The 26,650-nt window shown below is 33.7% G+C and overlaps 2 protein-coding genes across 10 annotated transcripts in view; both read right to left on the reverse strand.

Moving 5' to 3' along the window:
• LOC105257434 (obscurin) overlaps positions 1–26,650 on the reverse strand; it is a 54,801-nt gene that overhangs the window by 11,522 nt on the left and 16,629 nt on the right. For 3 of the 9 annotated variants that reach the window (XM_025413597.1, XM_025413604.1, XM_025413603.1), the window contains 21 exons: positions 25,494–25,649; positions 23,457–23,579; positions 22,967–23,137; positions 21,733–21,814; positions 20,845–20,940; positions 18,176–18,268; positions 16,000–16,164; positions 15,633–15,770; positions 14,421–15,513; positions 13,825–14,076; positions 13,285–13,320; positions 11,723–11,968; positions 11,381–11,522; positions 10,656–11,053; positions 9,402–10,309; positions 8,676–9,255; positions 7,697–7,852; positions 6,837–6,941; positions 5,670–6,470; positions 3,163–3,565; positions 35–218 (listed from right to left, as the gene is read on the reverse strand). In XM_025413597.1, coding sequence (XP_025269382.1) covers positions 35–218; positions 3,163–3,565; positions 5,670–6,470; positions 6,837–6,941; positions 7,697–7,852; positions 8,676–9,255; positions 9,402–10,309; positions 10,656–11,053; positions 11,381–11,522; positions 11,723–11,968; positions 13,285–13,320; positions 13,825–14,076; positions 14,421–15,513; positions 15,633–15,770; positions 16,000–16,164; positions 18,176–18,268; positions 20,845–20,940; positions 21,733–21,814; positions 22,967–23,137; positions 23,457–23,579; positions 25,494–25,649 — 6,328 coding nt within the window. The remainder of the gene's footprint in view (positions 1–34; positions 219–3,162; positions 3,566–5,669; positions 6,471–6,836; positions 6,942–7,696; positions 7,853–8,675; positions 9,256–9,401; positions 10,310–10,655; positions 11,054–11,380; positions 11,523–11,722; positions 11,969–13,284; positions 13,321–13,824; positions 14,077–14,420; positions 15,514–15,632; positions 15,771–15,999; positions 16,165–18,175; positions 18,269–20,844; positions 20,941–21,732; positions 21,815–22,966; positions 23,138–23,456; positions 23,580–25,493; positions 25,650–26,650) is intronic. The other 6 variants (XM_025413605.1, XM_025413600.1, XM_025413598.1 and 3 more) reach the window with 5 other exon arrangements.
• On the reverse strand, positions 361–2,802 carry LOC112639490. The gene is made up of 2 exons (XM_025413606.1): positions 927–2,802; positions 361–578 (listed from the first exon to the last, which is right to left on the reverse strand). The coding sequence occupies exon 1, from the start codon at positions 2,648–2,650 to the stop codon at positions 932–934; it is 1,719 nt and encodes a 572-aa protein (XP_025269391.1). The 5' UTR covers positions 2,651–2,802; the 3' UTR covers positions 361–578; positions 927–931.

The raw sequence follows: 26,650 nt of genomic DNA on the forward strand, positions 1-26,650 counted from the left end.
AATTTTCCGTAGTTTCTGTTAATCTACTACTTACACTAGATTCGCCTTCGCCCCATTTATTTGCTAACTTCAAAGTATATTCTCCGGTATCTTCTTTGGTGCATTTTGGTACTTTCAGTGCAATTTTACATTCCGTTAATCTATCAGCTGCCGGGCCACTAGTGACAGTCCATTTAAGTCTAGAATCATCAGGCGGAATTTCCTGACCTTTGCAGAACCTGAAAAATATATATTTATATACAATTATCTTAAAAAAAAGATGTTTAAAGCTTTTTTTAAAGTAATGTATTCTACTTAAATTTTCCAAAATGAAATAGATTTAGATTAATAATAAGAAAAAGAAAAATAATATTTTTGTCCATGGGGGGAGGATCGTCCAGACAACAGGTATTTTAATAATTTTTTTTGAGAAATTGAATACACTTATTGTATCAAATGAAGTTACATAGTATAGTATATGTTATGATGTATTCACTCATAAATTTTTATGCAAAAAAATTAAAAAATGGCGGCGCTACAGCTGTTCAAAGTTGACTCCTTCGATTTGCGCCGTGGAATACCCAGCCTCTTGTAATCAACTGAAATCAATCGGACAAAAAAATTCTATTAAAATAAGTCATTACGCTTTGCATATACCTATTTCTAATAAAAAAATTTTTTTTTCACAATTTAAACTCAAAAAGAAAAAAATTTCACTTTTTTTTATAAACTAATTGTTATAAACAATGTTTATAGTAATAATTTATGCAAAATTTTAGGTACATACAAAGGCCAATACCTCAAAGAATGTCTGTATAAAATTTCAAGTTAATATCTTAATAACTTTTTAAGTTATGTTCCACGGCGCGGATAAAAACGTGTTTTGAGAAAAACGCGATTAAAGTTTTCGTTCTTGAAAAGTACAGTTAAAAGCAATTTATAGTTACCTAAGCTAATCTGCGATACCAGGTCCATAAAGCAAGCCTTCTTCTTCAATAAAATCATCTAATTCAGCAGCATTTTTTTCTTTCTGGGCAGTTCTAGCCTCTTTTGACGAATTTAACGAGCGCCGCTCTTGCCTCTTCACTCGATTGCTATCGTACGAGTCCGCAAAATTCTTGCATTCCAAGCCTATTGTCAAGTCCAGGTCCCTCATGACTTTAAGTACGAATAAATAGCCATCATTGAAGATTCCTCCAGCTAAAAAAGCTGCGATTTCAATAATTTTTGCGCCACAATTCAAGTGCTTCGGAGCTAGACGCCAGAGAGTTGAATTGAAAGATTCGTTTGCGTTTTGAGTAAAACCGCCAACACAACGCTCAAGCAAGTCATCTCGTGACAAATCTTCGTAGATAGGTAATATGCTTTTTTGTACATCTACGTGCAGTGGAGCTGGATGCTCATAAGAAATATTATTGGCTTGTGCAGCGTTGTATTGACACCACGAGTCGATGCCAGTAGGGCAGAACTGATGCTGGGGCTTTTCATCGGTAGATATTAAATGATAATACGTGGCCATAATAGCTTTTTTCATATCATCTTTCGACTTGGCATTTCTTCGTATAGCAAGACCATAGTATTTTGTTAACTTTTTAATTAAAGCATCGGTTAGTTTGCCTTTTCCACCGAGCTTTGCGATCTTTTTTATATTTCGAAGACGGCTTCCCATGCGTTTTTCCACATGATCTACGCACTCACTTTTTTTTATTTCAGTATTTTCGTACGGATTTGCATCTAATATTGCTTTAAATGTTTTTGTATCGCCATCTCCAACATAATTCACGTAACGTACACCGTATTTTTCTTCTGAACGGCCGAACATTTCAAGAACTGCGTCGACTTCCATTTTGCCTGAAGAGCCTTTATGATTTATGGTACAAACTTCTTCGTGCTCTGCGATTTCTAGATAATCGGATTTATTTCTGAAGTACGTACATACTTGGCAGTAACTGCTTTTTACTACCAAATCGACTACCTTACTCGAATAATAGCCTATAAACGTAATTACTCCGTACAAAGACGAAAAGCCGCGCTTCTTCCAAGATCCATCGCCGCTAATAGTCAAATTGAGTAACGGTTGTTCTCGTGCTTCATTTTCTTTTTTTTCGTTTTCAATAGCATTTTTGCAAGAGATATCGAACAACTTTTGCACGGAAGTATGTATGTGTTCGATAATGAGTCCATAAGCATTTTTACTTAGTCCGCTGCCTAAATTCATCACTCCACAAAAAATATTTATACCTTCTCGAGCGACACCAAGTAAACGCATTGCAATAACTATACGTCTATTTATCTCATAAGCACAGTGAATAAACGGGCTAGATGGAATGAGTAGAGTGCCACATGTACAAGTAACGGAAATTTTGAAACCGAGCCCTTTATCACCTGATTGACCGAACGACACTTTTCGCTTGCACTGTTTGCACACCAATATATCAGCAAGAGCAGAAAATACACTGACAAACTCAATGATCCTGTAGCCAAAACTTTGGCTAATAATAATATCGTCCGCTGATGACTTCAATTTCTTTGCGGATCTTGACGCACTAGCTTCATCGTTGGACTCATCGTCAACTTCCATGATTTGAGAAAATTGATTTCCTTGAAATTTTTTACGACGAGGATAGTTAGGACGATAATTTGGTTTATTTTTATCGATTTTACGACTCATTTTATCAAGTTATTATTTAAAACTCGATTCAAAATAATAACACGAGGCACTGGAAACACGAGTTACTGCGAAATACAAACACGTGCTCTGTATACTAAGAGCAAGCCGTTTCTCAGCTACTATTCCTGTGTAAGCCAAAAACGACCGTTACAAAATCCGAATAATCTTCCGAAGTGTCTCCTATATTCCAAAAAGTCAACTAAAAAACTTATTTAGGTAAGAAATGAAAGCTATAGGCCGTAAAGAGCGCGCGCTCGTTTACCTGCTTTCGGTACTTTCGACGCTCATCACTTCTTTGACTTTTTAAAGACTTTCTATTGGGCTTAAAACATTGTAAATATATTCTTTAGGATCCAAATGAACTTTTAAAGCAAAAAAAAAATGAAAAATTTGAAAGTTCTGGACGACCCTCCCCCCTTATTTCCCACTATATTTTAAAATATATATTTTAAACATCTCTTTGATTATATTTAAAAACTAATTTTTTATGCTTAAAATACGTAAAATAATACCATGTAATATCCGGAACAGGATCGGCCGTGAAGACGGCTTTGAATTCACCATCTGCTTGAGGATCGACATCGACGTCCTGAAGAGGTTCACTAAACCTTGGCTTTCGGAGATCGTTGACAGTACCGACTGTCAGATAACCTTCTACGATTTCCTCGCCTAACTTGTTCGTCAGGATGAGGGTATAAACACCTGCGTCTTCGAGGGTGGCCTTGCTGAGATCCATCTGATATAACTCCCCAGCAGTCGTGATCCTCACCCGTTCCCCAGATCGAAGAGGCTTACCATCCTTCAGCCACTTCTCATCTGGTCTCGGTAAGCCTGTTGCGTTTATCTCGAATTGCGTATTCTGCGTCTCGAAGATCGTTCGATCGGTGAGATTTGTGCTTATGATGTGAGGCGGGGCTGCGCGAAATAAAATGGGAAGAATAAGTCTCAATTTTTTTTACCATGTATTCTTGTGAGCGCTTAAGATGCATCGTAATCCGATTAACCGAAGAACATTATTGTGCAATTTAATTTTCCATAGAATTAGTTTTTATATTTTTATATTTTATATTTTATATTTAATATTAAGATAGTTATATAGTTATATATACATATAATATATTTTAATTAATTATATTTGTATCATTTATGAATTAATTATTTTAAATTTTTAATTATTTAATTAAATATTTAATTTTAATTATTTAATTCATAATTTCAATTATTTAATTCATTTAATTATTTATTTCATTATTTTAAATTTTTAATTATTCAATTATTAATTCAACTTGATTATTTAAAATTAAAAACAACTAAAAGTAATGTTATTAAAAATACTCATTATTTAAATGTGATAATTTACAATATTACTATATATGTATTATATATAAAAGTGAAACAATATCATTCTTTTTGAAAGAACATATCATGAAAATAAATTTCACACTTTATCGATGCATCTAAGCTCAATTGTCAGATATGTTTTATTATATCTATTAAATAATATAGATTTTATAAAACATATACTTACCTAAAAGTATATAGTTAAGTAGGTGCTCAGCAAACTGCATAGTGAAGATTATAAAATAGACCTACACTTTTTGTAGAACAAAAACCTTACCTTGTTATTTTTTCAATTGATGAAAAGTAGTACGGTGCTATAAGTCAATGTCGAATAACATAAAGCTTCAAAGGCACAAATAGTATAATATTACACATGGAAGCATAAATAAATATTATGTGTAATATATGTGATTACACAAGTCAACGAAATTTTAGATTTGGTTAGTTATAAAAAACAGAGTGGATGAATCTGATAGATTTTTTGACGCTGAAAACGAATCTCGGTCGCAGAATTTCCTCACGTCCAGGTTTCCGAGTAATTTATAGTTAAATGGCAATATCCAAAAATGGCAATTTCGGCAAATTTCATAAATTTATTATGGAAGAATCTAATTTTTTGAAAGATTTCTGCTAATGGCATTGTATAATATTAGTCTTTACCTTTCAAATCTATTTTTGATTGTTGCCACACGATTTTTTTTCGCTGAGATATACAAGTTATAAGACTGGTCATACATAGTCGTCCAATAAGTCTATTTCAATTTAATTGTGTTATCTCTCTATCTTATCACGAATCAAAATTTGGGTAAAAACATAAATTTTTAAATGTTTCATGTCATTTTTTGAAATTAAAAATGGTGCATCTAATATGGAGGACAGAATAAAAAGGTATAAAATTTGTATTAGATATATTTTTACAGGACTTGTTTGGACAACCGACCATATGTAAGCCTTTTCAAATTTCAAGATGGTAGATCTGCTATATTGATGCCTATGTAAATTTTTTTAACGTAAATTTTCTTATAACTTCATACTTATATATCTCAGGGGGAAAAAATCACGCAGCGGCAATCGAAAATGGATTTAAAAGGTGATGACTGGTATTATACGATGTCATTAGCAGAAATATTTAAAAAAATTAGATTCTTCCATAATAAATTCATGAAATATGTCGAAATTGCCATTTTTGGACTATTTAACTATAAATTTTTTAACTATAAATTACTCGGAAACCTGATATGCTGGGGAAATTCTGTGGCCAGATTTGTTTTCAGTATTAAAAAATCTATCAGATTCACCTACTCTGCTTTTTGTAACTGACCTTCGCAGGCCTTTGTTATTAATATAATATAATTAGTTATATATTTTTAATGAAATATCAATATATTAATATTATAAATTTAAAAAGACAGAATTTCCAAAAATTATATTATTCAATCTCTTATATAAATTTCCATTAATAGACTCTCCAATTGTTTTATGTTTCCATGTGAGCATGCGAATGTTATCGAAATATGATGAAATTGTGAGATTGAGAACAAGCAAGAGAGAAGGAGGCGAAAGAATAGATCTGACAATCGATAGATAGAGCCGATATATTTCGACGACTTATAGTGCTATAGAGAAATTAGAGTTAGCTACTGAAATTGTGTATCGATGAAGTCCCGCGCAGTCGTACCTGACTCTCTGCCTGACTCTTTATCGAGGATTTCGTCTAGCACGCTACGTTGTCGCTTAACACGAGCTAAAAGATTCTTCATCTCCTCATCGATCTCTTCGTCGTCGTCGTCGAGCTGCCCTTTCCGAGTGCTCGACGGTGTTTTGCTCGACAGTGTCGAGATTTTTGTCTCCTCGAGCATCGCGGTCGCCTTCGACAATTCAACGGCGGAGCTTGGTTGATCTAAAGTTGTCTCCGCGATTCTCTTCGCCGGGCTTGAATCGCTAATCGTCGGACTCTGGGCGGATAAATTTATCTCCTTTACCTCCAGACTTTCCTGCCGTAAAGTTTGATTCGACAGCACTTTTGTCAAAGACGGCTCCTCGGATGACCGTTCTTCGATAGTTTCCACGATTCTAGAGATTCTATACGGTATAACATTTTCCAAAATTCTCTCATTTTCCGATGTTCCGTTAAAGTAAAATTCGTCGATATCGTTCGTTGTTTTTTGATCGTCCGGAAACTGATCGGCCGATTGCATGTCCTCTATGCTGACGTCTCGTGACAGCGCCTTCAAAGTCGATTCGTCATCGGAAACGGAGACAATCGTGATTCCACGATTTAAACCTACGTTGGATCTTTTCTCTTCGGTCTCCGAAAATTCCTCGATTAGCACGCCATTTTGTGGTCGGGAGTTCTCCTCTTGTACGGTGTAAGCATAAGAAGCGATCTCTTCAACACGGGGTCCCGATTCAACACCGAATTCCCGACACTCGACTTTGGTCGCCGTCATCTTGCTGATCGTATGACTTTCATCGGGACCTGTGAATGGCCTGACCTAATACCTTCGACTACTATCGCTCGCATATATCTATCGCGCATATGTCTATTTTTAGAAGTAATTTTTCTCTCTATAAATTACACGTTTATCGCTTGAACTTACTACAATAAAAGTAAACGATGATGAGAATTTTAAATCAAAGCGATCTTTGAATATGTTTAGGTTTCAAAAAATATATTGCGATTTCGTGTACCCTGTTTGTATAAATTTGTTAGTTATGAAATATCCAGACAACAGAAATGTCTAGAAAAGATTGTAGAATTATAGAAGACGTCTTTTAGACTTTTATGTTGGCTGAATGGTGAAGGATAATGTAATTTTTCAACAGTTTTTTTTTGTGAGATTACCTGTGAGTATAGCTTCGTGTGATGTTGTAGAGGCCACGGAGATTGTGATTGTTTCATTGTCCCCTTGAATTACTTGGATGTTTTGTTTCTCCAGTCTGACGCGACCTAAATTTACCACAGATATTGTCTCGCTACAAAACTACTGTTAAACGACTCTTAATCAAATACCTTGTCAACATCGCTAATAATAAGTTATGTAGTATGTGATAAATTATCATACACGGTGCGCCACACAAATCTGCCTAACTTTTTAAAATCGCTTTATGAATTAAACAAATTTAGACGAAGCGATAACGAAACAATACTATTAATTTTTAGTTATACAATTTAAAAGAAATGCAAAAAACAGAATAATTATTTCTTGCAATTTCTTAAACAATTTTCGTTTTGAAATTTTTCTGTTATAATTTTGAGAAATTTACGAACGAGAAAAATGTCCGATTTTTTTTTGTTTTATTGATATTCAGGAACAAATTACGAAAAATGATCACTTCTTTTTTTTGTATTTTTTTGAAAAAGTAATTTTTTTAAATTGAATTAATAACTCTAAGAGATGCTTAGTTTTATAATAAAATATAAAAAAATTAAAGAATTTTTTTTTAATATAAATGTTATAAAAAAATAACTTGGCTTTATCGTGCACAATATTTTTTAGCATGAATTATTTAGAAAAAAAGTGATTTTAGAATTAAAGTGTCTTTTGAAATTCTTATCGAAGCATGTGACATACAAATCGCAGATTGGTGTTTTAATTGTCAAAGCATCATTGTGATTCATTACGCGTTCCAAACGAAGCGAAACTATTTCATTCTGACGTACTCTAATTTAGCGAACTATTCAAATAGACGCGCATGATTTACCTTCCAATCCTGATTCTTCAGCGCGCAGAGTCGTTTGCTGAGGCAACAATTGTTCGTTCAATTTCTTTGCTCGCGTTTCTTCCTTCACTGTTGTCTTCTCGACCTTTTCTTTCGGAGGCTCTATCTTTTCATCGACCTTCTCATCTTCCGTTTTAGCTACGGAAGTACATTCTTTCGAGTCTTTATCGTGACATGTTTCAAGATGCGATATGTCAGTACTTATGACATTTAGAGGTAACATGAGAGAGTTTTAAAAAAATCAGAAGAATTTCTCGAAGCAAACACAAATGTAAGAATGGACCGGTAAAAGGAAGAAAGAAAAACAAAAAACACATTTAGCGTCAACATCAATAATGTGACGCGTCAAAAGAATAGTGCTCTACCCTTCCGTTTAAGGAAATTAGGAGAGAGTCCTTTCTTACACACATAGGTTTTTTAAAAAACTAGAAAAACTATGGAAAAAAATCTCAATTAAACCTCGTCATTAAAGGCCGTCAAAAAATTCCCAAAATGTCACACCGGGAGATAAAAATGAAAAGAGAACTGTTTCGTGTTTGTGCATCCAGTATACTTACTGAACAATGTCGAAACATGATAACTTTAATTGCTGCGATTTCTCAAAAATTAGAAATATACATTGTTTATTGCTGACCATTCCATTCTGGCAAATATCACGATTTCAGCCATCCTCATGAGATTTCGTCAACTCTGTTAAAATTATCCCCGAATTTTTAATTCCGGAACTCGACTATGTGACATCAAAAACATGACTTTATTGAAAAATAAATACTACAATTATGGAGCCACTTGAATTCAATTTCCGCGATTTAATTCTTTAAAATATATATAATACAATTATATATTAATGTCATATATTATATTATAGATAACTGAATCATAATTTTATAATCAAACTTAGCTCGTGACAGACAGAGTCGAGTTCCAGGATTAGGATTGAAGAAGACACGCGGATACTTACTCAGCACGATGACTTTGCTCTTGCTAATAACATAGCCCAGCTCGTTTTCAGCTCGCGCTTCATACAAGCCGCCATCGCTGCCCTTCAGTAGTGTCACTGTCAAATCGTAACTCTCCTTCCGCTGGCTATCCCTAGTGATCTTAATCCTGGCGTCTGCCGTCACCTCTTCCCCATCCTTGTACCACTTGACTTCCGGATCTGGTGTAGCGGATACCTCCAACTTCAGTGTGAGCGTTTCGCCCTCCTTCAATCTCTGGTCCTCTAGTTTCTTCAGCAACTTTGGTCGGGTGTTTACTGTCAGGTTGGAACTGCTCGAGTTCTCGCCGTACTCGTTTTGCACCTTGCAGGTATAATGGCCCTTTAGCTCAGTCTTCACCTCCTTGATGACAAGCTTGTAATTATCGCCTTCTTCCACACGAGTGTACTCTGTGCGCTTCTCCGTGATTTCGATGTCACCCAGGAACCAGTGCACGCTCGGCTTCGGAAAGCCCTCGACTTCTACCACAAGCTCGATGTTCAGTTCGCCCTCGTTCGCACTGATATCGCACAGTTTCGTCTTGAATTGCGGTATACCACGTACCTGCGAAAATTTCCATGAACATTTGAATGAAATAATTAATATAATTGAATTATTTTTAATTATTTAAAAAAAATTTTGCTGAATAGGATATGAAAAATTCTCTTAAAATGTAATTTCAATGAGACAGAAAGACTCAAGCTACATACTCTGACTTTCGTTTCGTCAGAAATGGTCCCGTACTTGTTCACCACTTCAGCCTTATAAACCGCTGCGTCTTCCACCTTCGCACCGCTAACTGTAAGTATATAATTGCTTCCATTTTGCGTCATTTTCACGCGATCGCTCGCGGTTAGAAGCTGCTTGTCCTTGTACCAATTCACCGAAGTCGGCTCACAATCCGGATCCACTTCAATCAAGAGATTCAACGTGTCTCCTTCATTCAGCACTCGAGGTTCGCCGAGTCCCTTTTTGATCTTCGGCGGGTATTTAATGCCGACCTTCCAGATCTCTGTCGTTTGATTGATCTCGTTTCGTGCGACGATCGAGTACGAGCCCGCGTCTTCTCGTTTCGCATTCTTGATCACCAGCTTGTACGTGTCACTATTCTCCTTGATAATCTTGATACGATTGCTTTCCTCGATCAATTGACCGTCCTTATACCACGAAACTTCCGGTGCCGGAGTGGCCTCCACTTGCACAGTCATCGTACCCGTATCCTCAATAAGGATCATCATGTCGGATTGCTTTTTCGTGACCTTCGGTGCGGACTTGACGATCAACTCGATCTGCGTACTGTCCTCGCCGAGCTCGTTCTTCGCCGTGATGGTATAAGTACCGGCGTCTTTGGCGGTGACTTGTTTAATCACTAACGAGAGGGACTCTTCGTCTTCCCAGAGGTACTTGATTCTACCGCCGGCTGCGATCTCCTGGCCATCCTTGGTCCATTTGATATCTGGCTTAGGATAACCCTTTACCTGTAATTCTAACATCGCGGAACCACCGATGTTCACTTCCGATTGCCTCGATTCCGTTTGTAATTTCGGCTTTTCCGGATCCTTCAGCAATTGATTCACAGCACCTTGCACTGTTAATTCTGCGCTGCAGCTAATGTTACCTGCATATTCGGGATCGTTATAAATTAATATATTTTGATAAATAATTCTTATTATTAATATAATATATTTCAAATACAAAAAAATAGTTACATCCCAAAAAAACGTCTTATTAAATACTTTTAAAATAATTTATTATGTTTTTATAATAAATGTTATTTTAGAAATATATGCTATTTTACTATGCTAATTCTATCCATTTTTAAAAACGTTTAACTTATTCTGTTTCCAAATTATTGATGCAAAAAGTAAATAGAAAAAGTAAATAGAGTTTATTGAAAAATTTAAATTAAAGTTTATTAAAAAATTAAAATCTAAAAATTAATTTCCTTAATAGGTGCAGTGTACCTGTGCAAGTTTGTGCTACGCATGTATAAAGACCGGCATCTTCGGGTTTTACATGCTGGAACACCAGTGCCAGAGTATCCTCGCTATCCTTGAAGAGAACTTTAAATCTGTCTTCAGGATTGAACGGTTGTCCATCGCGCGACCAAAGGAATCGCGGTTCTGTTCCAAGTTCAAGAAGTCCCTCAGGAAGTCCCAAGAACAACGGCTTTTCATCTGTCACCGTCACCACCGCCTCGCATGTAGCATCGCCGTAACGATTTATAGCTGTGCACGAATATTTTCCAGCATCTTGTTTCTGAACATCGGCAATCACCATTTCATAAAATCCTTTCTCGGCGTTGTCCCGTATGATCTTCACGCGTTCGTGCTTTGCGTCGATCAAGACGCCATCCTTGAAGCTAAGAAAAATGTATATTTACCAATTTTTTTCAAGACAAGTGAATTTTTTAATTTTTTAATTATAAATTTTCGAAAAATATCTAAGACATATCCTTATTTTTGGACGTCTTTTTGTCTATTGAACATTTACATATCTGAATTTGTATAGCTAAAAAAAATTGTTCAATAACAAAACTTTTCTTCAATGTTATCTAACGTGAACAAATTTTAAAATAATTAATAAACGCTATAAATTTTCTTTTCTTTAATATAAAAATATTTTTTGTTAATTTGTAATTTCAAGATGTATAAATTTTAGATTTTTTTAATTGAGTCTAAACACTTACAATTTTACTTCTGGATTAGGATTTCCCTTGACCTTGATCATGAAGCGTAGATAGGTATTCTGGAGAAGCTCGGTATCTTTCAAACGCACCAAGAATATAGGCGCATTTGCTTCTGCTCTTGCTTTTTGCTCTTCCGGACTCACTGCGATATTTTATATTAAAAACGAAAAAAAAATTATTCCGGCAAACATTGTTTTCATTTCTTCCAATATAAATATTTAAGAGACTTTACAGGAAGATTTAAAAAATATTCTAATTTTACAGACATTCTTCTAATTTTCCAAATTTCTTTTTTTTCGAATTTTTTTTGTTATATTATAATTATTTTTTATCATAACTTACATCGTTGAACCACTAATTGAGCGGTGCATGTTGCCTCGCCGTTCGCATTTAAAGCACGCGCAATATATATGCCGGAATCTGATTCATGAGCATTCTGAATTTCGAGCTTGCACGAGGTATCGGACATCGTAGTGATGACGCGATCAGCCAGTTTATCCTCCATTGGTTTGTTATCTTTTAACCATTGCATTCTAGTAGTTGGGTCGGTGGTTAACAATGCGCACTCGAAAGTGGCAACCTCTCCGGCTGTAAAATATCATTTGCATCAACGCGAAGCAATGACAGATCGTGAAATTCCAAAAAGACTATGAAAATGTGAAGAGCGAATCTGCCAATTCAGAAAATATTGTGAATAACGCCTCATAACGTTGTTTTTTGAATGCATTTTTCTTTCAATGGAGATAAATTTAAAAATGATATTTCAAGAATGCATTTAATATAGTTGAGTATAGTTATCAATATATCTGTTCAGTACGATAATATATCAATCATCTATTATTTGGTTATATATCGAATAATTAAAATAATTAATAATATGTGGTTCATGAAAGAGTAAATGTGCATTAAAAAGCAAAATAATTTAAGATATAAAGTACATGTTCAAGGTTTCTACCAATATTTGGGTTTAATCATACAAAAAATCTTGTTCGCTATAAAAGGTACTCTGAGATATATAAATAAATAAATAAATATATATATATATATATATATATATATATATATTAAATATAATATATAAAATATACAGGGTGTTTCTTAATAAGTGCGAAAAATTTTAGAAGATGATCCTTTGTCAAAAATAAAGAAGAATTTCTCATATAAATATTAAAAAGTTCTAATAAAAAATTGAATAGAGATTGCTAGTTTCATCCCCTTATAACAATATGGGAGGCTGAAAAAAATATTAATAAATAATCTTTTTACTAGTAGAAAATATTCACCTAATTTCATTTCTTTAACTTGTTGTAAATTTAAGAAAAAAATAAAAATCTAATTTTTACTCCCATTTTTGGAGGAGTGTAATTCCATAGAGATGTAGGAGTATATGTTTATATAAAAAACTCCCGTTAATTTTCGACAAAGAATCATCTCCTAAAATTTTTCGCACTTATTAAGAAACATCCTGTATATTATATTTTACATCAGATATATATTTGTAATATAATGCCTCAATGTTTTATTATCTCAGAGAAATGATTAAAGAAATTTCATTAAAGATATTAAAATGTAAATATAAATCTAATCCAAAGAACAATATGAACTTTCAATAATGATAAAAAGGAGTAATATAACGTACAAGAATGTCAGAATGCGATTGTGCGATTGTGCATAAGATCAGACTAACTTGTCAGCATAATGAAATATAAATGCTTATTGTAGATATAGTATACAGCGAACATTTAGCGGCGAAGCGTGTTTAACCAGCATAACATAGTATTACGTCTAAAAGCATAGTTGATTCAGCTGGCTAAAAGAGAAACGTGAAAAGTCCCAAAGAAACATATAGAAGAAATACAGAGAATAGTAAACGATGATAAACTAAGCAAAGTACGTCACTTTACCTATAGCGTGTATCAATGCCTTTTTTGGTCGTATCGCTAGAACAATAAAAATGTATCTTATGTCTTGTGATCAGATATATGTATTTTTGTTTCTTGCAATTATTCGTAAAACATGTAATGTCAATTTTCTAAAAGTCAAATTAACAATAACATAAGATAAAATTGTCCTATCATATAATAAGCTAGATTATTTAATATAATTATGTATGTCGAATTTATTTAAATAATCACACAAATTCAATATGATTAAAATAGTAATTATTTATAAATACAAAGTGTTTTAATGTACATAGTTTGTATATACTATTTATCATATTATAAATTTCTTTAATATTTTATTTTTTGTATTTTTTAAATGAAAAATCAATTAACAGTGTTATTTTTTTTTAATTCTCCTATTTTGCTTATAATTCCAAAAGTAAAATAAACAATGTCTTACTTTAGAACTCGCTTAGAAGTGACTTTTAGTAGAATACAACCGGTATTAGTACAAATACATGTAACATATATCTGAATAAGGTTTCGACATTGCATACTTACGTTCCACATTACATCCTTCGATTGTCTTGATAAACACCGGTTTGCCAGCATCGGTAGCAAGAGTGACTTTGGCAGTTCCCTTTTCGACATTCGAGTCCGTTGCCGTACCACCGGTGATTGCAGCCTCGTATGAAGTCGTAGTTTCCGATGTCTGGCCTGCCCCTTGTGACGTGGAAGACACTTTTGTCTCGGACGTCGCCGATTCCATGAATGTGGACACGCCATTACGACTACTCGAGACTGACGAGTATTCTACAGATATTATAATTGACAACTATCTTACTACTTGACCCAAAGTGCAAAATTTAAATTGTAGAGTTTAAAATTATTTTTTATTTTTGATCAAGTGAAATAAAATAATCATCGCTAATATTTTAACTTTTTAAAGATGATTTAAGAAAAATTGATACACGAATTGATGCCATTCCTTACAGGTTTAAATTGGACACATAAATGTACTTGCTGCATTATGCACAGCGGAATAAGCGCAATACATAATTACAATATATGCAACATCGATTTACATCGCCAACTTTAGCGAGCATGCGACATCGAATTATGAGAGAACGTTCCTCTGATTTATTCAACGAACTTACCTTCTACGACTTTCGAAGAAGTGCTATATCGACTCGCGGAATATCTTCGAGACATGTTTGCTTGTGCTTCTTCGACTTTGGTCTTCTTTGCTTCCGATATATTGGTCGCAGAGTCCTTTCTCTTCTCTACAATCTTGGTGGAGTCTTTGCTCGAGTCTACCTTCGATGGATTCGGATTTGCCTTGGCTTCTTCCTTTGTTTGAATTTCCTCGACTTTGGTCTTCTTTGCTTCCGATATGTTGGTCGCAGAGTCCTTTCTCTTCTCTACAATCTTGGTGGAGTCTTTAATCGAGTCTACCTTCGGTGGATTCGGATTTGCCTTGGCTTCTTCCTTCGTTTGAATTTCCTCGACTTTGGTCTTCTTTGCTTCTGATATGTTGGTCGCAGAGTCCTTTCTCTTCTCTACAATCTTGGCGGAGTCTTTGATCAAGTCTACCTTCGGTGGATTCGAATTTGCCTTGGCTTCTTCCTTCGCTCGAATTTCCTCGACTTTGCTCTTCTTTGCTTCCGATATGTTAGTCGCAGAGTCCTTTCTCTTCTCTACAACTTTGGAATCCTTGATCGAATCTACCTTTGATAGAGTCGGGTTTACTTTGGCTTCTTCCTTTATTTGGATTTCCTCGACTTTGGTTTTCTTTGCTTCGGATATGTCGATCGCAGAATCTTTTCTCTTCTCTACAACCTTGATGGAGTCTTTAGTCGATTCTACCTTCGGTGCACTTGGATTTACCTTAACTTCTTCCTTTGCTTGGACTTTAGGTGATGCCAAATTCGCCTGGATTTCTTCCTTCACTTGGACTTTAGGTGATACCAGATTTGCCTGCTGTGATTCAACCTTAACTGATACCGGCTTTTCGTCGCTCTTGAGCTCTTCCTTAGTTTCCAACACTTCCTCAGTCACCTGAAGATCGTCTGCTGCGTGTTCAGCGAGAGCGACTAGATCGCTAGCGTATTGGCGAATCTCCTTGAGCCAATAACCTTTCACGGGATCCTTGTGAGCTACTAAAGTGATGGGATAATTAGGAATAGCCGGGTTATGTAGTTCGAAGGATCGTATATCACCAGGATGATCCTTTAATTCTACTTCTGGTAACTAAAACATAATAATGGAATTTACTGTTTTGTATACCTTCGCAATATAATTGTGATATAATCGATATATATATATATATATATATATATATATATATATATATATATGTATTCCCTTACTCGAATAATATCCTTTAGAACGAAAACTGATCTATCTTCCGAGATCCGTCTAACTTTGCAGACAAGAATTCGCGCCTTGAATAGGAACAAGTATCTTTCTTTGCTTTTTCCTTCCTTGTCAATAACTGTGTACCATTCCTGAAAACATAAATTAATTTCATAATTTTCATTCAATCCAATCAGTTGATAAGTGAAATTTATTTTATCCATATCTATATATTTTGATTATAAAAGAGATAATTAAAAATAAAAAAAATATGTACAGAAAATAAGGAAACAAAAAACAATAGGAAAATGCCTTTCAATTATTTTTTATCTTTCTTATCTCTTATTTTGCTTACAATATTTTTACCACAAATGTACCTACATGCGTGAGTAGTCTACCAAGTTTGTGAATATTCCCTTTGTATCCTTCGATATTGCTTATAAATTTATTATCGGTTGCCCTGTGAGGGATTCCTAGCATCAACTCCAATGCCTTTTGTAGATCGTCGCAGTTTTCGCCTAATCGGGTCGAATACTTCACCAGCTCCTGCGAACAATACGATCGATTCATCGATCGATTTATTTCTATGCGCGAAATTTATATTTACGACCGGAACCGATCGAAATAAGATTCGTCTCGATTCGACTTTCATCCTTGGACCGAATTAACTTGTGTACTTGTGTATCTTGTGTACTTGGACACGCTTATTAACCGTTGCGATGTTTCACGATTACGTCTGTCTCTCTCGTATTTACGCAGAATTTTTCCATAAATTAAAATCACAGCTCTCCCGGAGGTTAATCTATTGCGACGACGCGCTTTTAGCTCGCTAAATTCGTACAACGCCTACGCGTTCGTACACAAACGCGAAAATGTTCTCTATAGCGCCGTTTTTATATGAAGTGTCCAGATTTATCGAATGCCACTTTACATTCCTCGACAAGTTCGCGATCTCTTCTTAAAACGTATTTGCAAATTTGTGAGGCCGAATTAAAAAAAAAAACATTTTAAAATATCATAAACATTTTAACATATGTAACATTTTAATAACATTTTAACATATAACATTTTAACATATATAACATTTTAAGAAAACATTTTAAAAACATTTTAAAATATTTATAAATAAAAGAACTTTGAATCGCAAGAATTCAAAAAGAACTTGTTTTCGAGAAAAAATACATCATTGTATTCCCGTTCTGAAAATTTAATAAACTTGTTAATGCCAACGAGGTAATAATTAAGTGCGGCATTATTTTAAACTTCTAGCTATAATGCTAATATTTTAAAACTTGCGCTTGTTACAACGACGACCTGTAGCAACGATATGAATCAACAATAATTGTACAAGCCAAGAGCATCAATTACCAAACATTCCTGTTTCAATGTAAATTTGCAAATGTTGTCGCCTTCTTCTCGTCTCATTTTCCCGGGCAATTGGCCCGCATGCATACGCTAACACAATTAATCTACTTGGCTCGGAAAATATTACAATAAGCAAGAGCAAGTACGTGAAAAATTTAATGTCTGTGTAGTCAGTTAACTTTATTTAACTTTATTTAACTTTATTTAACTAACCGCACTGAGAAAAAATCTGATTGCATTAATTAGAAATTTGTTAGATTCAATCAATATGTCTTTTGGAAAATGGACGAATCAGAATTCCTTTAGAAATTAGATGAATATGATTAATTTTTTCTTGTTAAATTTATCAAATTTTCTTGGTAATAATACCACATTTACAAAGAAAATGGCGTCCCTATGTCCATATTTAGTTAATAACAAGACGTTTTATACATTCAACTAGAAAATATTACCTAGATATTAACTAGAAAATATAATATAAATATAAAAGTTAATTAGAAAATGTAATCAAATAAAGTCTTTATAAAGTCTATTAAATTTTCTAATTATAAAAAATCGAGTCTTATCGTGATAACTAGAAATTCTGCTTAGTTTAACTAAAATGCTTTGCTTTCTATCAGGTACATCTTGTTGGTACAATCAAACGATTTTTCTCAGTGCGAACTTTAGAACTCTTGCATTCATTTTAATCTAAAAATCACATGCAAATAGAAATTTCCATTCAATCAAATTTATGATACAAATATTATACCGATACTTTAAAGATTTTTTTCTTATTTATATCAAATGATTTATAATGACGCGAATGATGGTGTCTCTGTTAATCTGTTATAAATATTTCGAGTGAATGAGTGGCAATTATGTGTCGAGGAGACATGATTTCAAGGCAACGTGGAAAGCGCTTTAGCGCCGCGCTATTTCCGTCCGACGCAATAAAATTTACGTGAAAATATAGGTCGTGCTGTAAATTCATGTACGTATATTCGACTGTCTGATTGTCTCATTAGGTTGATCTCATCGACTAAAAAAAATATCAAGAGTGTGCTACATTTAAATAGCTTTCTGTTTATTATTCACTTTCGCGAAAATGACCTCTTTGGGATGTTTCCCAAACTCGACAAATTGATATGTGTATAATATATTATTTTTATTACGATTTGATAATAAAAGAAAAGTAAAACATACGACATACCTTCAATAGGAGCTGGTAATCGTTTATACGTTGTATCGGGAGCTTTAAATGTTCCGATATACTTTTGTCGTCGCCCAGAGTCTGGCTCAATTCCTGCAAGAAACGAAGCGATGGCACGAATAGTTAGTGTCTATTTTTTTAATATATATAAAAATGCTGGGAAAAAATGTATACGTATATAAATTATATACAAAAAAATTTTAATTTTTAATTTCCTTTTAGAAACCGTAAAAAATTTCTTTGCTATTCTCATATATTTGTGTCTAGGGCTGCGTAACAGAAGCTATGATATTCTGCTTACAATCTTTCCATAAATTTAACGCACAAATTCAAACTTGAAACTTTCTCGCAAACACGTGCACACCTCTGATATTTTCGTATATCTATTCGGGAAGCCACAATTAGAGCAATTAGAGAAAAATCGACACTCGTAGGGAGAGAAACGTCTACCAGAAACAACGATCGCAACGCGTTCTCTTAAGCAAGATCGAGATATTTCGACGACGATTCGCGCCACAAGAAACGTAATTCGATACCGGCAGCAACACTAGAGAGTTCTGCCTAGAACAACTATATTTTTGGATGTGTGACTGGATTTTGTGTGTAATATGCGGGTGCGTCACCCCCACACGTACGCGCGCGCGCGCGCGCGTTGTCATCGGAGATGTGAGGGTGACGTTCGCGCGATTGACGTATCGCGACGCCTCGCGACTTCGATAGTAGGACAACGTTTGGAGAGCGGAAAACGGGCTTTTCTTAGACGCGCACCTTGAAGGAAACACTTGGATATCCGGTCTATCGGTCGGAGAATTTTGTTGTATTGATCGCCGCGGACGAACTGCGTCCGTCAGGAGTCCCGATCGGCACCCGATCGGATTCTGGGGGGATTCTTGCTCGCATATACGACGTGTGGTCAGTGGTTCGCGATACTGAGGAGGAATCTCTCGCAATACACTCGGAGGACCGATACGGCAACGGCTATACTTAGACGCCGGACGGTTTCGTGTGCGACTGACCACGCGCGAAAACAACACGAAGATCGCGCGGATCGTCGATACCCTCGGTTAGGCTCCGGATCCCGGTTTCTTTCGGCCGTCTTTCGGTTACCTTCTATACGCTACCTAGGAAATTTTTTCTCCCCTCTCCTTTCAAAAATAAAAAAAAAATTACAAAATGCAGAAGAAGCGTGGATAAAAAATAAGAATATCTGGTAAACATTATTTTAATGTAAACATTAATTTAAATTTTATTTCATTAAATTTTAATGAAATAAAAGTTTTAATTAGTAAGATATTTCCTCGAATCTTCTGTGACATTTAAAATATAAAATAATCTTTAGATATATCAGATATTCTTATTTTGTATCCACGCTTCTTCTGCATTCTGTAAATTTTTTTTATTTTTGAAAAGAGAGGGAAGAAACAATTTTTTAATTTTAATTCTTCCTTAAATTGATTAATATTAGAAAAAGAAAAGATTAGAAAAGTTTTCTCTTTCTTTAATAATTTTTTAAAACTAATATAATTTCTCTATCTAATAAATAAGAAATTTGAAAGAAAAATTACAGTAAGTCTGAAAAAGAAATTATAATAAGTTATGCCGCATTAAGAATAATATATAAAAATTTTTAAAGAGAAAAATATTTCTATTTTTTTTGCGTTTAATATTCTTTTTTGTGATATCACAGCACTGTATAATATGTCATGTTACAATATTTGTCTTTTGCATCTTGAATTTTGATAAAAACGCATTTTTCATATAGTATGCATCTCGCACTATCAACCGTAGGCAAGACGAACGAAAGATGTTCCGTTCGTTAAGAATAAACTCAGCTATTTTGAGGGCTGGACACACGCCCGCATATCCCCGTCCGTTATATAATTACATCATTTTCTCCAATTCATACCGTCGCGATCGAACATGGAATTACGTAGAAAATTCGCAATATGCGTTTCACTAAATTTTACAAATTACAAGGTTTTATTTATTTTACCTTCTTAATTCGCGTATGATACTTATTAAAAATAAAATAAATATTGTAGGATTTACAATAATGACGTTTTTGGATATATTATTTGTGTATCAAAGAATTATTATTATGATATTTGAATTTATCTTTTTATATATAAAGCGTATATTTAGTACTGTATTGTATTTAGATTTAAATTTTAAATGGATAATTTAATTTTCTTTTTACATATTTATTTTATTATATTTAATATTTTGATATTTATATATTAATTTTTATAGTTTACAGATAGAATTTTGATTTGTTCCTATATATATATTTTATTTTTTGTTTACATGTATTCGTTATAATTGCATAAGTATTTGAATATTTTTGGAATGATGAAATATTAGTTTAGCACGATTTGATATTTACATCGTTAATGCCAACTCGTTACAATTCGCATGTTTAAATTCATATTAGTGTCTTATTTTATCTTAATATAAATATTAATTCAATCTGACTTGAAATCACATGTTGTGTCTCAGTTCATTTCAATTTAAAATTAGTAATTAATCCTTTATTAAGAGTGACAATTGTTTTATTTGTTAATATAAATAATAAAAAAATAATACAAATATGAAAAAATTATTGTAATAGCTCAAATATAATATTTTCTTAATTTTTTCACAATTATAATAATAAAACAGAAGATTTTTACCTCGAAGTATTCGCGTACTTCGTTGTTTGTCTGAAGAAATTCCTGAGCAGCTGGCTCGTCCCTGCAGTATGCCACATGCTTGTCAAAATCTCTCTCCTGGAATAGAATAACATTTTATTGCAATCAATATCTCTATTCAAACATGAGTTATGATCTTGAAGTTTAGTCGTAAAAAAAATCATCTTATACTTTGTATATTTTCACAAGTATAATCAGCATACATTAAAGAAATGTTTTGCATCACTTTATTTGTTTTTATTTTCACTCCATGATAGAGATCATATTTTGCGAGTGATTGAATAAAATAAAAATCTCATTGATAGTCTCACTATTTTTTTGTTTTTTATAAACGAAATATGTCAATCATGTATTATATTTCTAATAAATATTGTAATAATGTCAACAGTAATAATGTTTTGGCATAGTCCAAAAAATAAATACTGCTTTTATGAAAGGAACTAATTTTATTAACTCAAATATATTACCATGTTTATGCCATCATCATTATACAAAATTAATATTTGTCATATGATAAACGATTTGATGTCTAATCTAGTAAAAATTCAAAAATGATGCAAAATTTTCTTCTTTAATATAATATTATTGATATTTTAAAATTAATTAATTATGATTAAAATAATTATTTACTTTAATAATGATTAGAAACTGTTATATCTTATTTTATTTTTTATTTAGGCACAATAGCTCCTTTTAATCTTAATATTCATACAAGTACTGAATTAAATTTAAAAATATGGAATTAAGAGAAGAAGATGCGATTGCTTACATAGCTATTTAGAAACTGCTAATCTTAATTAATGCGAAAATTAGCATAATATTATTTTAACAATAAAAATTATATAAATGGCGATATAAATTGAAACTTACCAATCTTAAGAAAGTTCTGCCGAGCATACGTGGTTGATCCGCATAATACTTGACACCCTCGATCAACACCCTGCCGAACGATCTAAGTAAGGCCGGAATTAATTATCATGCCAAAATCACACCACGCCTAACATGCTACGGAATGGAAGTCTGCGTCATCTTTAGAGTGCGACACATCTTATTTAAATGCAACAGAGAAAACGATAATATTGATATACTTTGGTTATCAGTATTATTTACTGATATGTAAGGGAACGGCTCTTATATGGGTTTTTATGAAAAAATTACAATCTGATATAACTCTCAGAGTGAAACAGCAAGATCAACATTAACGGGCGCTAATAGAGTAACGTTGACCTAGTTAGTAATATAGTCAATACAGAATTAACTTTTCTAATAACATATATCTTAACAATGTGATGGTAATGTTCTTTCGTGACAGTTAGACAAACATTACGTTTATCTCAGGCTTTTGCACGACTTTATAAAATTTTATTTGTTACACGTAAAGTCATATCTAACATTTAAATAGGGCACTATAATTAATCTTTTAGAAAGCAATAGTTTAGAGATACAGATTAATTTTTTGGAACACATGTACGAAGAAGCACACTATCACACAAAATACGTTTCGATACGTAAACTTACGCTTTATACATCGTAATCCGCTAAAAGCGAAAGAAATCGTGTGTGCAGCGTATATTGTATGAGTATGTAGTGTGATCGTGTAACAATCTTTACCAATTTTAATGCCAATTTTTTTAAATTGAGAAACCAATTATAATGTCAAAGTAATAAATAGAGTTTGTGTATTTTTATGTGTATATATTTCTCCAATATTGTATTTGTTTCTCAATATTGTAAAACTTATTTATATTTCTCCATACATTACATATATTTCTCCAATATTGTTTCTCAATATTGTACTTATGTACTCATTTATAAACAACATTTCAATAAATAATTTATAAATAATTTATAAATATGTCCAAAAAGAGAAATAAAATACATTATTCGATAAAATTTATTATTTAGAGTTACTAGAGTTATAATATCTATCTTTTATATCTAATATTTTTTAATTCCTTCATCAACAAATAAAGTAAAAATTAGTAGAAAAAAATGTATAAGGTGTCTAACTGGTTGTATTATGAAATGTATTGACAAATGTACTTGTGTAACAGTATTGCAGTATTGATTTATTTTACTATCAGTGGACGCTCTAAATACATACGTGTTATGAAAATCAGCTATTTGTTTCAGATTAGTGAAAATAATTTCTTTGTTGTCTCGTATGCTCCGCGGAATACTAGGATTGTCGAGAGGCTTCAGGTAACGTTCGACGACCAGCTGAAGATCCCTACCGAATTCTTCTTCTGTCTCGATTAATTCTTTCACGACAGCCCTGTAAAAAAAAGAAAAATATTTTTATTTATTAAATATACTCTATATAAAGTTACATATATAGCATATGTGTATTTAAAAAATATAATTATGAAAGGATTAAAAGTTAAAGAAAGTAATTCTCTTATAAGCTTGCAATATAAAATAAAATATAAATTTAAAAAATAATAGAATAATTTAAAGATTAATTTAAAGATGAAAATATTTCAGAAAAAGAGAGAGAGAGAGAGAGAGAGATATGAAAATAAAAAATCATAATTCAAAAATAAAAAATATTAAGCATAAAAAAGAAATTATGAATTAAATCAATAAATACATACTCTCGTCGATAATGAGAATCTTCTGGTCGACTCATTGATGAACTTTCTTCGCTGAGTGCTGTTTGCATTAAAATGGACATGGGTAACCATCCCTGCCTTCCGTCGGATGTACGAACGTGTACCCTAAAAATAATAAATTTTATTAGATATATATATTATATAAAAATTTTCTAGAATTACATATATTTTATTGGAAGTGACACATTTATCTCGGATAATCTTTATGCGATTATACATGTTTAATATTTAAAAGCTTATTAAAAAAAATTAAAAATATTTTTTCTCCTTAAGAATATATCTTCTTTATACAGATTTTGATATTTTTGTCATTATTTTTAAATTAGCTTTGTCTAACAGTTGGATCAGACTAGATCGGATGCTATCGAAAGGGATGGTATAGATAGAAGACATTCGAGCGCGTGGGAGTCGCGCAGTTATATTTACGCGAAATGACTAAGACTGCGTGCCATCTTGTCATCGAAGTCATCGTCCATTCACAAAACGCAAAATTTTCTGGCGAATATGTCCGAATTGCTACACGTGATAAGCTTTATTATTACACGCGACATTTATACAATATTTTTCTGCGTATCACATATACATCATTTAAGGCAAGAGCCTCATAAATATTAAAATCGAAATAAAACGTTGGACAATTAAAAATAAATTTTGCTTTTTTTTTGTTTCCGGAAATGCAACTTATTTTTTCTTCCACTGATTCAAAGACGATCACAACTAATGATGATGATTCATAGAAATTAAGGAATATTATTTCCGTTCAATAATCGACAGCATGATAGAAGATTTCTAACGCAAAACACCAGATGTTTCATACCCGGGCGTCTTCCTGACATTCGAAAAGATTCTTTTTTAGCAATAACTTATGCACTATCAGTTTTGCTGACACTCTGGCCGACCGCCAATCACGCAGAGATATGATCGCGCGCGAGATATTATTGCCTTGGACGTGTATAAATGCTTAATCTTCATTAGCGTCGCCGTAATTCAAACGTGTTGAATGTTTATTTCGAAATTGCATTTAAGTCCAAATTCATGCTTAATGCGACTATGTAACTTTGGACCGCTTTCGTCCCTTCTATCGTTACTTAAACGATTATAAAACGGGAATTATCGTAGGAGTATTCGTTTAACTATTCTCTATTTAAATTTACGCCAACAAATCCGACACAGCTACAAAGAGATATTTATTTTGCATCATTCTTCGTATAAATAATTTATCTCTTTGAACTTTAAATTTTATTTACCATAAATATTTTCGCTAAAAATATTCAATTTATATAATGTAAAGTTTACTATAATTCTCATACGTTAAATCTAGTAAGAGCATCCTCGTCGCGGCCATTTTGCTCTTATTAGTCATGCAGTACATGTGATATATCTGATGATTTCGCTAAACTTCAAATATGAATGTAGATAGCTTTTGAAAACGATGAATCATACATTTATCTATAAAAATATCACAGGTTTTTCTTTTTTTATCCTTTCTTCTTTTTCAATGTGTGTTACTATAATTGATATATATATGTAATATATTTTAATATATCAATAAGTCTTTTTCAAATGATAAACTCTGATTTCAATCAAGTCATTATCCATAATTTATCGGAATAAATCTGTATTCATTCCTCTCGAAGATTTACAAGATACATATTTCTTGTCAAAGTTAAGGTATCATCATTGCATGTACCAGACCGAAGACGTCAACGATTTTAGCGATGACGACGAATCCTACAGCAACGGGAAGTTGACGATGACGTGTTGCTGAGGAGAAATTAATGTCGCAGCCTCAGTTATTCTATTTTAAGTCGGACGGACTTTGTTACGAGAGCGTGATGAAACATCGTACGTCAAAGAAAAGTAATTCACGCTTTCGACAGTAAAATTAACGGACTTGGTAATCGTCCTTCGTCGTCTCGGACGTTTTCCGAGGTAAAAAAAAATAAAAAGTTCACGTCGCTATTTCGAATCTCAAGACCGTCTGTTTTCATCAATTCCAAGCAACGTTCAAGATTTTACCTTTGAAGGCTCGAGTCCAATTCGATACTCGGGCTGCTTCGAGCTCGCGGATCCGCGTGATTTCGACGTGGACGGATCGACAGCTTGTGTTTTGCGGCCGAATTATCCAGGATATCGCCGACCTCGACCTCCAGATCGGGGTCCATCTTCGCTTTCCTACAACAATGCGAAGCATCTTTTGTAGAGCTTCGTCGACTCGCGTTGTCACGAAAGAAAGTTTGTGGAAAAAAAATACAGTCTTGATGTTATATTAAAAAATACAGTCTTGATGTTATATTAATATTATGTAGCATATGCGCCATCGTACTGCATGTTTTTACAGAATGTCTCACTTATTTGTTACTTGACATCACTGTTATCAGAGTCAACTAGTGACTCTGGAACGTGCAAAGCGATTAAAGCAGAGCTGACGTTTTGCAAGCGTTGTGATAGCATGAGAGTGCCGTTCGCAGCATGCTGTTCCATCTTGTTAATTTTACGGATATAGCTCTGAAAGCCATGTGCTGTGCTAATTTTGCGACATCTAATAGCAAGGCGTAGCCTTCACAGTACACATTTGTACAAGGCGTTTCTCCGCTGTTACATCACTTTATTCCTTAAATTCTAACACGATTTAGCGGTGGCCTCTTCACGAGGCTCTCATCCCCGGACATTCGAGGATTATTCACACGTACGAGCAGGCTGTTTGCGGCCGCCAACTTTCTTACATAATACCGCCAAGTCTTTATGCCGTCGTAAATTTCACGCAAATTCTCCGTCTGTTTTCATCAATTCCACGCAACGCGCAAGACATGACACGCCGAATGCCAATGCAACCACCGTGCGACGTAGAAATAGCCTCAGGCGGGTGTTTAAACAGAAAGCGAAGAAGCCAGCCCCGCAGCTACCAGGGCAATGATCCTCGCGCCAGTTTGACATCCGGATTGACTTGACCGTAGTTAAGTTCGCCACCCCGAATAGGTGCGACCGCGGTTTATCATGCATGAACAGTGACCGCGTTCAGGACTTAACATTATTTGCGCACGCTCTCGCGACGACGTTGAGCCGGCGTCAGTTTAATGGCGAGGCGCACCTGTTGGCCATAAATGCGTTCGTTCGATCAATCTCTCGGCTCTATCGCTTCCGCGTCTGAGAGCCGAGATCCCGAAGATATCGGT

Source organism: Camponotus floridanus, unplaced genomic scaffold (assembly GCF_003227725.1).
Source record: "Camponotus floridanus strain SB8 unplaced genomic scaffold, Cflo_v7.5 scaffold69, whole genome shotgun sequence".
Classification (NCBI taxonomy): Eukaryota; Metazoa; Arthropoda; class Insecta; order Hymenoptera; family Formicidae; genus Camponotus; species Camponotus floridanus.

Bases quoted from the DNA above. Each gene is read 5' to 3' on its own strand.
- LOC112639490 (XM_025413606.1), bottom strand. From the start codon at position 2,650: ATGAGTCGTAAAATCGATAAAAATAAACCAAATTATCGTCCTAACTAT.